This window comes from Callionymus lyra, chromosome 3, assembly GCF_982586985.1.
Source record: "Callionymus lyra chromosome 3, fCalLyr1.hap1.1, whole genome shotgun sequence".
NCBI classification, from domain to species: Eukaryota; Metazoa; Chordata; class Actinopteri; order Syngnathiformes; family Callionymidae; genus Callionymus; species Callionymus lyra.
The window spans coordinates 8936305-8952151 of record NC_141820.1 but is presented as its reverse complement, the minus strand read 5'-3'; the positions used below and the strand labels follow the sequence as shown (position 1 = coordinate 8952151).

The 15847-nt window shown below is 32.8% G+C and overlaps 1 protein-coding gene across 1 annotated transcript in view; it reads left to right on the top strand.

Annotated features, from left to right (window-relative positions):
* Positions 1-15847, top strand: part of cpne4b (copine IVb) — a 77454-nt gene that overhangs the window by 34960 nt on the left and 26647 nt on the right. Inside the window, exon 3 of the mRNA XM_087786352.1 lies at positions 13938-14117. Coding sequence (XP_087642478.1) covers positions 13938-14117 — 180 coding nt within the window. The remainder of the gene's footprint in view (positions 1-13937; positions 14118-15847) is intronic.

Below are 15847 nucleotides of genomic sequence, written 5' to 3'. Positions count from 1 at the left end.
CTATTTATTATACTTGTCTTCATTGGTGCAGTACACTAGTTATTTTACTCATTATAATTGTATCATTATTCAGTGGTGCAGAACACTCGTTATTCTATTTATTATACTTGTCTTCAGTGGTGCAGTACACTCGTTATTTTACTCATTATAATTGTATTATCTTCAGTGGTGCAGTACCCTCGTTATTTTACTCATTATAATTGTATTATCTTCGATTGTGCGGGACACTTGTTTTTATACTTATTATACTTGTCTTCAGTGCTGCAGTACACTCGTTATTTTACTTATTATACTTGTATTATCTTCAGTTGTGCAGTATACTCGCTATTATACTTATTATACTTGTATTATCTTCAGTGGTGCAGTACACTCGTTATTATACTTATTATACTTGTCTTCAGTGGTACAGTACACTAGTTATTTTACTCATTATAATTGTATTATTATTCAATGGTGCAGTACACTCGTTATTCTATTTATTATACTTGTCTTCAGTGGTGCAGTACACTCGTTATTTTACTCATTATAATTGTATTATCTTCAGTGGTGCAGTACACTCCTTATTTTACTCATTATAATTGTATTATCTTCGATTGTGCGGGACACTTGTTTTTATACTTATTATACTTGTCTTCAGTGCTGCAGTACACTCGTTATTTTACTTATTATACTTGTATTATCTTCAGTTGTGCAGTATACTCGCTATTATACTTATTATACTTGTATTATCTTCAGTGGTGCAGTACACTCGTTATTATACTTATTATACTTGTCTTCAGTGGTACAGTACACTAGTTATTTTACTCATTATAATTGTATTATTATTCAATGGTGCAGTACACTCGTTATTCTATTTATTATACTTGTCTTCAGTGGTGCAGTACACTCGTTATTTTACTCATTATAATTGTATTATCTTCAGTGGTGCAGTACCCTCGTTATTTTACTCATTATAATTGTATTATCTTCGATTGTGCGGGACACTTGTTTTTATACTTATTATACTTGTCTTCAGTGCTGCAGTACACTCGTTATTTTACTTATTATACTTGTATTATCTTCAGTTGTGCAGTATACTCGCTATTATACTTATTATACTTGTATTATCTTCAGTGGTGCAGTACACTCGTTATTATACTTATTATACTTGTCTTCAGTGGTACAGTACACTAGTTATTTTACTCATTATAATTGTATTATTATTCAATGGTGCAGTACACTCGTTATTCTATTTATTATACTTGTCTTCAGTGGTGCAGTACACTCGTTATTTTACTCATTATAATTGTATTATCTTCAGTGGTGCAGTACCCTCGTTATTTTACTCATTATAATTGTATTATCTTCGATTGTGCGGGACACTTGTTTTTATACTTATTATACTTGTCTTCAGTGCTGCAGTACACTCGTTATTTTACTTATTATACTTGTATTATCTTCAGTTGTGCAGTATACTCGTTATTATACTTATTATACTTGTATTATCTTCAGTGGTGCAGTACACTCGTTATTATACTTATTATACTTGTCTTCAGTGGTGCAGTACACTCGTTATTATACTTACTATACTTGTATTATCTTCAGTGGTGCAGTACACTCGTTATTCTACTTATTATACTCGTCTTCAGTGGTGCAGTACACTCGTTATTTTACTCATTATAATTGTATTATCTTCGATTGTGCAGTACACTCGTTATTTTACTTATTATAATTGTAGTACCTTCAGTGGTGCAGTATACTCGTTATTATACTCATTATACTTGTATTATCTTCAGTGGTGCAGTACACTCGTTATTATACTAATTATAATTGTATTATCTTCAGTGGTGCAGTACACTCGTTATTATACTTATTATACTTGTATTATCTTCAGTGGTGCAATACTATTGTATTATCTTCGATTGTGCGGTACACTCATTTTTATACTTATTATACTTGTCTTCAGTGCTGCAGTACATTCGTTATTTTACTTATTATACTTGTATTATCTTCAGTGGTGCAGTATATTCGTTATTATACTTATTATACTTGTATTATCTTCAGTGGTGCAGTACACTCATTATTATACTTATTACACTTGTCTTCAGTGGTGCAGTACACTCGTTATTATACTTATTATACTTGTCTTCAGTGGTGCAGTACACTCGTTATTTTACTCATTATAATTGTATTATCTTAGATTGTGCAGTACACTCGTTTTTATACTTATTATACTTGTCTTCTGTGCTGCAGTACACTCGTTATTTTACTTATTATAATTGTAGTATCTTCAGTGGTGCAGTACACTCGTTATTATACTTATTATACTTGTATTATCTTCAGTGGTGCAGTACACTCGTTATTATACTAATTATAATTGTATTATCTTCAGTGGTGCAGTACACTCGTTATTATACTTATTATACTTGTATTATCTTCAGTGGTGCAGTATACTCGTTATTATACTTATTATACTTGTATTATCTTCAGTGGTGCAGTACAGTCGTTATTATACTTATTATACTTCTCTTCAGTGGTGCAGTACACTCGTTATTTTACTCATTATAATTGTATTATCTTCGATTGTGCAGTACACTTGTTTTTATACTTATTATACTTGTCTTCTGTGCTGCAGTCCACTCGTTATTGTACTTTTTATAATTGTAGTATCTTCAGTGGTGCAGTATACTCTTTATTATACTCATTATACTTGTACTATCTTCAGTGGTGCAGTACACTCGTTATTATACTAATTATAATTGTATTATCTTCAGTGGTGCAGTACACTCGTTATTATACTTATTATACTTGTATTATCTTCAGTGGTGCAGTATACTCGTTATTATACTTATTATACTTGTATTATCTTCAGTGGTGCAGTACACTCGTTATTATACTTATTATACTTGTATTATCTTCAGTGGTGCAGTGCACTCGTTATTATACTTATTATACTTGTCTTCAGTGGTGCAGTACACTCATTATTTTACTTATTATAATTGTATTATCTTCAGTGGTGCAGTACACTCGTTATTATACTTATTATACTTGTAGTATCTTCAGTGGTGCAGTATACTCGTTATTATACTTATTATTCTTGTATTATCTTCAGTGGTGCAGTACACTCATTATTATACTTGTATTATCTTCAGTGGTGCAGTACACTCGTTATTATACTAGTATTATCTTCAGTGGTGTAGTAGTCGTTATTATACTTATGATACTTGTATTATCTTCAGTGGTGCAGTACACTCATTATTATACTTATTATACTATTATCTTCAGTGGTGCAGTACAGTCGTTATTATACTTATTATACTTGTCTTCAGTGGTGCAGTACACTCGTTGTTTTACTCATTATAATTGTATTATCTTCAATGGTGCAGTACACTCGTTATTATACTTATTATACTTGTCTTCAGTGGTGCAGTACACTCGTTATTTTACTTATTATAATTGTAGTATCTTCAGTGGTGCGGTACACTCGTTATTATACTTATTATAATTGTAGTATCTTCAGTGGTGCAGTACACTCATTATTATACTTATTATAATTGTATTATCTTCAATGGTGCAGTACACTTGTTATTATACTAATTATACTTGTCTTCAGTGGTGCAGTACACTCGTTATTTTACTTATTATAATTGTAGTATCTTCAGTGGTGCAGTACACTCGTTATTATACTTATTATAATTGTAGTATCTTCAGTGGTGCAGTACACTCGTTATTATACTTATTATACTTGTATTATCTTCAGTGGTGCAGTACACTCGTTATTATACTTATTATACTTGTATTATCTTCAGTGGTGCAGTACACTCGTTATTATACTTATTATACTTGTCTTCAGTGGTACAGTACACTCGTTAATATACTTATAATACTTATATTATCTTCAGTGGTGCAGTACACTCGTTATTATACTTATTAAACTTGTCTTCAGTGGTGCAGTACACTCGTTATTATACTTATTATACTTGTCTTCAGTGGTGCAGTACACTCATTATTATACTTATTATAATTGTAGTATCTTCAGTGGTGCAGTACACTCGTTATTATACTTATTATACTATTATCTTCAGTGGTGCAGTACACTCATTATTTTACTTATTATACTATTATCTTCAGTGGTGCAGTACACTCGTTATTATACTTATTATACTTGTAATATCTTCAGTGGTGCAGTACACTCGTTATTATACTTATTATACTTGTCTTCAGTGGTACAGTACACTCGTTATTATACTTATTATACTTGTATTATCTTCAGTGGTGAAGTACACTCGTTATTTTACTTATTATACTTGTCTTCAGTGGTGCAGTACACTCATTATTTTACTTATTATACTTGTATTATCTTCAGTGGTGCAGTACACTCGTTATTATACTTATTATACTATTATCTTCAGTGGTGCAGTACACTCGTTATTATACTTATTATACTTGTATTATCTTCAGTGGTGCAGTACACTCTTTATTATACTTATTATACTTGTCTTCAGTGGTACAGTACACTCGTTATTATACTTATTATACTTGTATTATCTTCAGTGGTGCAGTACACTCGTTATTATACTTATTATACTTGTCTTCAGTGGTGCAGTACACTCGTTATTATACTTATTATACTTGTATTATCTTCAGTGGTGCAGTACACTCGTTATTATACTTATTATACTTGTCTTCAGTGGTACAGTACACTCGTTAATATACTTATAATACTTGTATTATCTTCAGTGGTGCAGTACACTCGTTATTATACTTATTATACTTGTCTTCAGTGGTGCAGTACATTCGTTATTATACTTATTATAATTGTAGTATCTTCAGTGGTGCAGTACACTCATTATTTTACTTATTATACTATTATCTTCAGTGGTGCAGTACACTCGTTATTATACTTATTATAATTGTAGTATCTTCAGTGGTGCAGTACACTCATTATTTTACTTATTATACTATTATCTTCAGTGGTGCAGTACACTCATTATTATACTTATTATAATTGTAGTATCTTCAGTGGTGCAGTACACTCATTATTTTACTTATTATACTATTATCTTCAGTGGTGCAGTACACTCGTTATTATACTTATTATACTTGTAATATCTTCAGTGGTGCAGTACACTCGTTATTGTACTTATTATACTTGTCTTCAGTGGTACCGTACACTCGTTATTATACTTATTATACTTGTATTATCTTCAGTGGTGCAGAACACTCATCATTTTACTTATTATACTTGTCTTCAGTGGTGCAGTACACTCATTATTTTACTTATTATACTATTATCTTCAGTGGTGCAGTACACTCGTTATTATACTTACTATACTTGTCTTCAATGGTTCAGTACACTCATCATTATACTTATTATACTTGTCTTCAGTGGTGCAGTACACTCGTTATTATACTTATTATAATTGTAGTATCTTCAGTGGTGCAGTACACTCGTTATTATACTTATTATACTTGTCTTCAATGGTGCAGTACACTCGTTATTATACTTATTATACTTGTCTTCAATGGTGCAGTACACTCGTTATTATACTTACTATACTTGTCTTCAATGGTTCAGTACACTCATCATTATACTTATTATACTTGTCTTCAGTGGTGCAGTACACTCGTTATTATACTTATTATAATTGTAGTATCTTCAGTGGTGCAGTACACTCGTTATTATACTTATTATACTATTATCTTAAGTGGTGCAGTACACTCGTTATTATATTTATTATACTTGTATTATCTTCAGTGGTGCAGTACACTCGTTATTGTACTTATTATACTTGTATTATCTTCAGTGGTGCAGTATACTCGTTATTATACTTATTATACTAATCTTCAGTGGTGCAGTACACTCGTTATTATACTTATTATACTTGTATTATCTTCAGTGGTGCAGTACACTCGTTATTATACTTATTATACTTGTCTTCAGTGGTACAGTATACTCGTTATTATACTTATTATACTTGTCTTCAGTGGTGCAGTTCACTCGTTATTGTACTTATTATACTATTATCTTCAGTGGTGCAGTACACTCTTTATTATACTTATTATACTTGTATTCTCTCCAGTGGTGCAGTACACTCGTTATTGTACTTATTATACTTGTAATATCTTCAGTGGTGCAGTACACTCGTTATTGTACTTATTATACTTGTCTTCAGTGGTACCGTAGACTCGTTATTATACTTATTATACTTGTATTATCTTCAGTGGTGCAGTACACTCATTATTTTACTTATTATACTATTATCTTCAGTGGTGCAGTACACTCGTTATTATACTTATTATACTTGTCTTCAATGGTGCAGTACACTCGTTATTATACTTACTATACTTGTCTTCAATGGTTCAGTACACTCATCATTATACTTATTATACTTGTCTTCAGTGGTGCAGTACACTCGTTATTATACTTATTATAATTGTAGTATCTTCAGTGGTGCAGTACACTCGTTATTATACTTATTATACTATTATCTTAAGTGGTGCAGTACACTCGTTATTATATTTATTATACTTGTATTATCTTCAGTGGTGCAGTACACTCGTTATTGTACTTATTATACTTGTATTATCTTCAGTGGTGCAGTATACTCGTTATTATACTTATTATACTAATCTTCAGTGGTGCAGTACACTCGTTATTATACTTATTATACTTGTATTATCTTCAGTGGTGCAGTACACTCGTTATTATACTTATTATACTTGTCTTCAGTGGTACAGTATACTCGTTATTATACTTATTATACTTGTCTTCAGTGGTGCAGTTCACTCGTTATTGTACTTATTATACTATTATCTTCAGTGGTGCAGTACACTTGTTATTATACTTATTATACTTGTATTCTCTCCAGTGGTGCAGTACACTCGTTATTGTACTTATTATACTTGTATTATCTTCAGTGGTGCAGTACACTCGTTATTATACTTATTATACTTGTCTTCAGTGGTGCAGTTCACTCGTTATTGTACTTATTATACTATTATCTTCAGTGGTGCAGTACACTTGTTATTATACTTATTATACTTGTATTCTCTCCAGTGGTGCAGTACACTCGTTATTGTACTTATTATACTTGTAATATCTTCAGTGGTGCAGTACACTCGTTATTGTACTTATTATACTTGTCTTCAGTGGTACCGTACACTCGTTATTGTACTTATTATACTTGTATTATCTTCAGTGGTGCAGTACACTCATTATTTTACTTATTATACTTGTCTTCAGTGGTGCAGTACACTCATTATTTTACTTATTATACTATTATCTTCAGTGGTGCAGTACACTCGTTATTATACTTATTATACTTGTCTTCAATGGTGCAGTACACTCGTTATTATACTTACTATACTTGTCTTCAATGGTTCAGTACACTCATCATTATACTTATTATACTTGTCTTCAGTGGTGCAGTACACTCGTTATTATACTTATTATACTATTATCTTAAGTGGTGCAGTACACTCGTTATTATATTTATTATACTTGTATTATCTTCAGTGGTGCAGTACACTCGTTATTGTACTTATTATACTTGTATTATCTTCAGTGGTGCAGTATACTCGTTATTATACTTATTATACTAATCTTCAGTGGTGCAGTACACTCGTTATTATACTTATTATACTTGTATTATCTTCAGTGGTGCAGTACACTCGTTATTATACTTATTATACTTGTCTTCAGTGGTACAGTACACTCGTTATTATACTTATTATACTTGTCTTCAGTGGTGCAGTTCACTCGTTATTGTACTTATTATACTATTATCTTCAGTGGTGCAGTACACTTGTTATTATACTTATTATACTTGTATTCTCTCCAGTGGTGCAGTACACTCGTTATTGTACTTATTATACTATTATCTTCAGTGGTGCAGTACACTCGTTATTGTACTTATTATACTATTATCTTCACTGGTGCAGTACACTCGTTATTATACTTATTATACTTGTATTCTCTCAAGTGGTGAAGTACTCGTTATTATAGTTATTATACTCTTATCTTCAGTGATGCAGTACACTCGTTATTATACTTATTATACTATTATCTTCAGAGGTGCAGTACACTCGTTATTATACTATTATTTTCAGAGGTGCAGTACACTAGTTATTATAGTTATTATATTATTATCTTCAGTGGTGCAGTTCACTCGTTATTGTACTTATTATACTATTATCTTCACTGGTGCAGTACACTTGTTATTATACTTATTATATTATTATCTTCAGTGGTGCAGTTCAATCGTTATTGTACTTATTATACTATTATCTTCACTGGTGCAGTACACTCGTTATTATACTTATTATACTTGTATTCTCTCAAGTGGTGAAGTACTCGTTATTATAGTTATTATACTCTTATCTTCAGTGGTGCAGTACACTCGTTATTATACTTATTATACTATTATCTTCAGAGGTGCAGTACACTCGTTATTATACTATTATCTTCAGAGGTGCAGTACACTAGTTATTATATTTATTATACTATTATCTTCAGAGGTGCAGTACACTCGTTATTATACTATTATCTTCAGAGGTGCAGTACACTAGTTATTATATTTATTATACTATTATCTTCAGCGGTGCAGTACACTAGTTATTATACTTATTATACTATTAATTTTAGTGGTACAGTACACTCGTTATTATACTTATTATACTTGTCTTCAATTGTGCAGTACACTCGTTATTATACTTATTATACTTGTCTTCAGTGGTGCAGTACACTTGTTATTATACTTATTATAATTGTAGTATCTTCAGTGGTGCAGTACACTCGTTATTGTACTTATTGTACTATTATCTTAAGTGGTGCAGTACAATCGTTATTATACTTATTATACTTGTCTTCAGTGGTACAGTACACTTGTTATTATACTTATTATAATTGTAGTATCTTCAGTGGTGCAGTACACTCGTTATTGTACTTATTGTACTATTATCTTAAGTGGTGCAGTACAATCGTTATTATACTTATTATACTTGTCTTCAGTGGTACAGTACACTCGTTATTATACTTATTATACTTGTCTTCAGTGGTGCAGTACACTCGTTATTATACTTATTATAATTGTAGTATCTTCAGTGGTGCAGTACACTCGTTATTATACTTATTATACTATTATCTTAAGTGGTGCAGTACAATCGTTATTATACTTATTATACTTGTATTATCTTCAGTGGTGCAGTACACTCGTTATTGTACTTATTATAATTGTAGTATCTTCAGTGGTGCAGTATACTCGTTATTATACTTATTATACTTGTATTATCTTCAGTGGTGCAGTACACTCGTTATTATACTTATTATACTAATCTTCAGTGGTGCAGTACACTCGTTATTATACTTATTAAACTATTATCTTAAGTGGTGCAGTACACTCGTTATTATACTTATTATACTTGTATTATCTTCAGTGGTGCAGTACACTCGTTATTGTACTTATTATAATTGTAGTATCTTCAGTGGTGCAGTATACTCGTTATTATACTTATTATACTTGTATTATCTTCAGTGGTGCAGTACACTCGTTATTATACTTATTATACTAATCTTCAGTGGTGCAGTACACTCGTTATTATACTTATTATACTTGTATTATCTTCAATGGTGCAGTACACTCGTTATTACACTTATTATACTTGTCTTCAGTGGTGCAGAGGTGCAGTACACTCGTTATTATACTATTATCTTCAGAGGTGCAGTACACTAGTTATTATATTTAGTATACTATTATCTTCAGTGGTGCAGTACACTCGTTATTATACTTATTATACTTGTATTCTCTCAAGTGGTGAAGTACTCGTTATTATACTTATTATACTATTATCTTCAATGGTGCAGAACACTTGTTATTATACTTATTATATTATTATCTTCAGTGGTGCAGTTCACTCGTTATTGTACTTATTATACTATTATCTTCACTGGTGCAGTACACTCGTTATTATACTTATTATACTTGTATTCTCTCAAGTGGTGAAGTACTCGTTATTATACTTATTATACTATTATCTTCAGAGGTGCAGTACACTAGTTATTATACTTATTATACTATTATCTTCAGTGGTGCAGTACACTCGTTATTATACTTATTATACTATTATCTTCAGAGGTTCAGTACACTGGTTATTATACTATTATCTTCAGAGGTGCAGTACACTAGTTAATATACTTATTATACTGTTATCTTCAGTGGTGCAGTACACTCGTTATTATACTTATTATACTATTATCTTCAGAGGTTCAGTACACTCGTTAATATACTTATTATCTTCAGTGGTGCAGTACACTTGTTATTATACTTATTATACTATTATCTTCAGAGGTTCAGTACACTCGTTATTATACTTATTATCTTCAGTGGTGCAGTACACTCGTTATTATACTTATTATCTTCAGTGGTGCAGTACACTCGTTATTATACTTATTATACTATTATCTTCAGAGGTTCAGTACACTCGTAAATATACTTATTATCTTCAGTGGTGCAGTACACTTGTTATTATACTTAAAGAAGCTACAAAAAAAAGAGTAATTACTGTTCTCTTGTTGTTTTTTCAACGTGATCAAATGAATCCTCCGCCTCACAGCAAGATGGTTCCCTTCCGTGGCTTCACTCCAGGCACCTCACAGGCCCAAGAACTGGTTACAAACAATCAATACTTCTAAAAGTTTGGGATCCAAACAAAGCAGTTTTGTTTTTGTTCACGCTTCAGATAAAGAAGATGGTGGAGCAGCAGAGGTAATATCTTCTGAGGTGTTTCATCAAACCACAGATCTCTTCTCTGATTCCACGACACCGGCTTGAACGACTGGTGTAGCAGCACAGATGCCAATATTTGTCCTGCTAGAAAATATCCGGAGAGATAAGACGGTGCCCTGCATGATAAGGAGGTTCTGAGCTTCGACAGAGGAATATATATTGTCTCTCGTATTTAGATGTGTGTTAGTTGAATAACAGAGTTCTCAGTGACAGCTTGACTCGCTTTCTTTTGGCAGCTCGGATGAAAAACTTCACTTTGACTCGACATTATTTTCCCAGAGGCAAGTGAAGAAAGTTAGAGTCGATGAAACACTCTTCGTCAGAGACGTCGATATATATCAAGTTGATTCATGTAAACAACATAGAAATTGATTTGTGTTTGTGTGTGTGTGTGTGTGTGTGTGTGTGTGTGTGTGTGTGTGTGTGTGTGTGTGTGTGTGTGTGTGTGTGTGTGTGTGTGTGTGTGTGTGTGTGTGTGTGTGTGTGTGTGTGTGTGAGGTTCATTAAGACTCTTAATCGGTGCAGCCGATTAATGTGGAACATTATCGAGTAACTCAGCAGCAAACAACATTTTTTTAAATAAAGCTTTTGAAAACTTGATTACAGTTTACTTTCTTTTGATTATAGTTGAAAATTGTTTGATTACAGTTGAAAATTGTTTGATTATAGTTGAAAATTGTTTGATTATAGTTGAAAATTGTTTGATTATCGTTGAAAATTGTATGATTATAGTTGAAAATTGTTTGATTACAGTTGAAAATTGTTTGATTTCAATTGAAAAATGTTTGATTATAGTTGAAAATTGTTTTATTTTAGTTTAATTTTTTTATTATAGTTAACATTTTTTTATTATAGTTGAAAATTGTTTGATTACAGTTGAAAATTGTTTTATTTCAGTTTAAATTGTTTGATTATAGTTGAAAATTGTTTTATTATAGTTGAAAATTGTTTGATTATAGTTGAACATTGTTTGATTATAGTTGAAAATTGTTTGATTATAGTTGAAAAGTGTTTGATTATATTTTAAAATTGTTTGGTTTTGGTTGAAAACTGTTTGATTATAGTTGAAAATTGTTTGATTATAGTTGAAAATTGTTGGATTATAGTTGAAAATTGTTTGATTATAGTTGAAAATTGTTGAATTATAGTTGAAAATTGTTGGATTATAGTTGAAAATTGTTTGATTATATTTTAAAATTGTTTGATTATAGTTGAAAATTGTTTGATTATAGTTGAAAATTGTTTGATTATAGTCGAAAACTCTGCTGGTTATCTGAGATAACCACATGAAACCAGCCGGAGAATGACTTGATTGGACGCTAGAGTTCTTTTAAAATCTGGATTTTTTTTAATGTGTATTTTGCATTGATTTGGGTGTTTTATTCTGATTATATTAATAACTTTATTGACACTACACAAACTCACTATTTTAAGAACAAACCAATGGGCTGCTATCTTTGTCATAGGCTCCGCCCATCGAGTGGGACCGCTAAAGGATTTGATTGGCTCAGCCGTGTGTCAATCAAAACAGCTGATTTAGTGTTGGGAAGATGGTTGAAGTCAATAAAAGTCAAACGATTCATTCAGTCGAGTCATCAGATTCGAATCATGACAAATTCTATTAATGATGTTTTATTATATTGACTCAGGCACATCAACACACACTGTATGTATCAATAATTCTCTCTATATATTTATAAATAAAAACATGTTTTGTGTATTTGTAGTAGCGGGATCACTATGACTTGATATTATAATCCTTAACCCCTTTCTTTTCTTTTTTTTAAAACCGTATTTACCTCTTGAGGTTTGCTCTCAGATAGTGAGGAGAGCTGTGATCACATGACCCGTCCTCCATGGACTTCTTTCAAATCGATGCGTGAATGTTGAAAATACTCGTCCTCTAGACAGTCGAGTTAAAGGACTCAATACAGGAACCCTCGCTCTGAATACTGCTGAGTCAGGCCTTCTCTTGAGATGTTGAACGTAACGCAAGACATCCAACCAAGAGACATCATTTCCCCGGCATGTACCGGGTCAGCCCCTGGGCTTCCTCCTAGTTGGTCAATGTCAATTTCCAGGCTGAAAAAAAGCTGCGACGATCCATCCATTACCACCTGAATTATTTGCAGACTTTGATCTCCATTCAATTTTCTCAGGATAAACCAAAGCAGTCATTCCAGGAACTTTCCAAAGGTTTTTCCCTTTACTGACTTCGCAAGAGTTTTTGAAGAACTTACTGGACCTTCTCTTCTGAGGTCTGATGGTCCACCAGATCCTTTAACCTTGCTTAAAAAGCCTGCCTCTTTAAATATTTGGAACAAATAAAAAAGTCCAAATCTAATCTAAGATCATTATCTCTGTCTCCCGGATAATAACTTACAATGGGGTATAAAGATGCAACCGAAGAAGTTCTTGATTCAGCGAGAAATCGACAGACATGTGAACGTGGGTTCTGTATTACTCTCCTTGTACAAGTAAAATTATTATCACTTTGAACTTACGCTGACATATATGAGCATCTCTCTCTCTCTATATATATATATATACAGTATATATACTGTATATATATATTAAAACAGTACTAAAATCAGCTAAAATCTAGATCATATGAAGAACAAAGTTCATTTTGCATTAAAGGATGAACATTCTTAGGTGTCTGTGTGCACGTTTAGTCTATGACGCATAAAAAAATGACTTCTCTTTGGGATTGAACCTGAAAAGAGAACAAAAATAAAACCTGTGTTTTTATACATTCTGTGACATTTTCAGGTTCTTTCAGATAGAATTAATGCAAGATAATGTCACATTTATTTGTTAACTCCAAAGGAGATCTTTATAGAAAGTGTTGTCAGAAGATATAAAGACTATTCATTAAACTCCAAAATTTCAATTTTTTTTCAAGTGTATTTCAACATTCTAACAAGAAAGAAGTTTATTACCGTTATCAATCACATGTACTGTTAGCTGTAGCCGAACTGAGGGGAGAAAAAATAATAATTTCACCGGGTAAGATTCTCACTGATCTAAACTGTGGCCAGTAAAACTAATATGTCATGCAAAAGATTAAATTTACTTTCGAAAAGCTTCACTTCAAATTGAGTCAATTACTTAGTGATGTTTTAATTAAAGTCAATGAACTTGATCAATAATGTGTCCAAACGTCTGCAGGTGGACCGCACGGAGGTGATCCGCAGCAGCAGCGGTCCGGTCTTCTCCAAGATCTTCCTGGTGGATTACTACTTCGAGGAGGTTCAGCGGCTGCGAATCGAGCTTCACGACATCAGCTCCGGTAACAATGGCCTCCGGGACGCCGACTTCTTGGGATCCATGGAGTGCACCCTGGGACAGGTCCGTTAAGTTCTTTAGGTTTACAAAGGTTCAAAGGTTTCTCTTTTTATTGTATAACCTTTTACACATTTTTCCTCGTTAAATATTCCTTGTGTTTGACCCTCGTATACTTTTTTCAAATGGCATGTTAGGATTTAGGAACAGAGAAACTCACTGGTTCTCTTCATGGCATTAAATGTAAACCGGTTAATATCCTTTCTCTTAAATTTAGAGATAATCCAAGGCGAGATTATAAACTTTGTTTCCCATGTGATCTGCATCATATCTGTTTTAAAAAAAACCTCAAAGAGCAGAGATCACAGATGGTTCAAAGCCATAATAATTTTACTTGTACAAGGAGAGAGTAATACAGAATCTACATTCTCATGTCTGTCGAATTCTCTTTGATGCAAGAACTTCTACGGTTGCATCTTTATACCCTATGGTCAGTTATTACCCGAGGGATAAAAGTCACAACAGGAAAAACCCAGACTGGATGGAACTAAAGCTGGTCTAGGATGAAGGACAGGATGGTTAGTGTTCCCTTGGAAGACTTATCTAAGTTAACCTGGTGTGTTATTTGGAGGAATTCCCCTACAATGTGTTTCCAGCTCAAACCATTTAATGATTGAACGTCTCTTTCCATCAACTTTTTATTCATTCATTCATTCTTTATTTTCTGCTTCTGGGGCTTCTGAAGGCTATCCTAGTTTATTCGGACAAGGGGCAGGGGACCCCCAGAACAGAATGCCAGTCCGGCGCATGGTGGAAAAAGAAAATGACCAAAGATTTTGTCAGGTTAAAATACTGACGTATAGCTACGAACTTAGACCAAAAAGAGAAATTTTACTTGTAAATGAAGAGAGTTTAATACAGAATCTTCTCTTAGAATGTCCGATCTCACTGGGAAGTGAGAGATCTTTCGGTCGCATCTTTATACTCCAGCGTCAGTTATTTATTATCCGAGAGACAGGAACAAAGTAAAGAAAAACAACAGAACAGATAGAGTTAAATGACAAGAATCGACAATTCTCCATGAGATTTGCGTTAATATCATTCGATTTCAACTGTAATATTGATTTTTTGGTTGAATTATATTTGTGTTCCGAAGAGTTGCATATAAAGTAACAGTAATATTGTGTGTTCTGCCTTCTCGTCTAATTTATTAGTTCATATTCTTGGTCGCAGTGGTGTTGGATCGCTGTGGCAAAAAACATGCTTCAGCAGTTTGTATGAACTTTATAAATATTTCTGCTTAATGGCTTTGATCATCATTGAAAAACCCGGGAGACCCGGGACACGCTGGAGAGACTGTGTCTCCCAGCTGGCTAACGAACACTCGGCGCTCCCTCGGGAGGAGCTGGACGATGTAGTCGGCGAAGAGGAAAGTCTGGACCTCTCCATAGAAGAAGGCGTTTCATCACATCATTTGTTACCCCTACTACTACTTTTGTATCACTTGTTATAACGTCATAAACTCATAAGAAGAGCGAGAATCCGGTTAAACCTGTTTTGAAATTGAACCTCAACATCAAAGACAACCTAAAGATTTTAGGAGAGGTCGACCTGATGCGTGTTCGGAATATCAATGGCCTGTTGTCACCCGGGGTCAGCTAGCGTGGTTATCTTCACTGTATTTTAAACGTCCTTGAGGCTGTAAGTTAAAGCCACGCCAACGTATTCATAACCTGAGTTTCACTTCATTTACATGCACATGGTGTGAGAGGAAACCTGGCCTTCTGGCCCTCGCT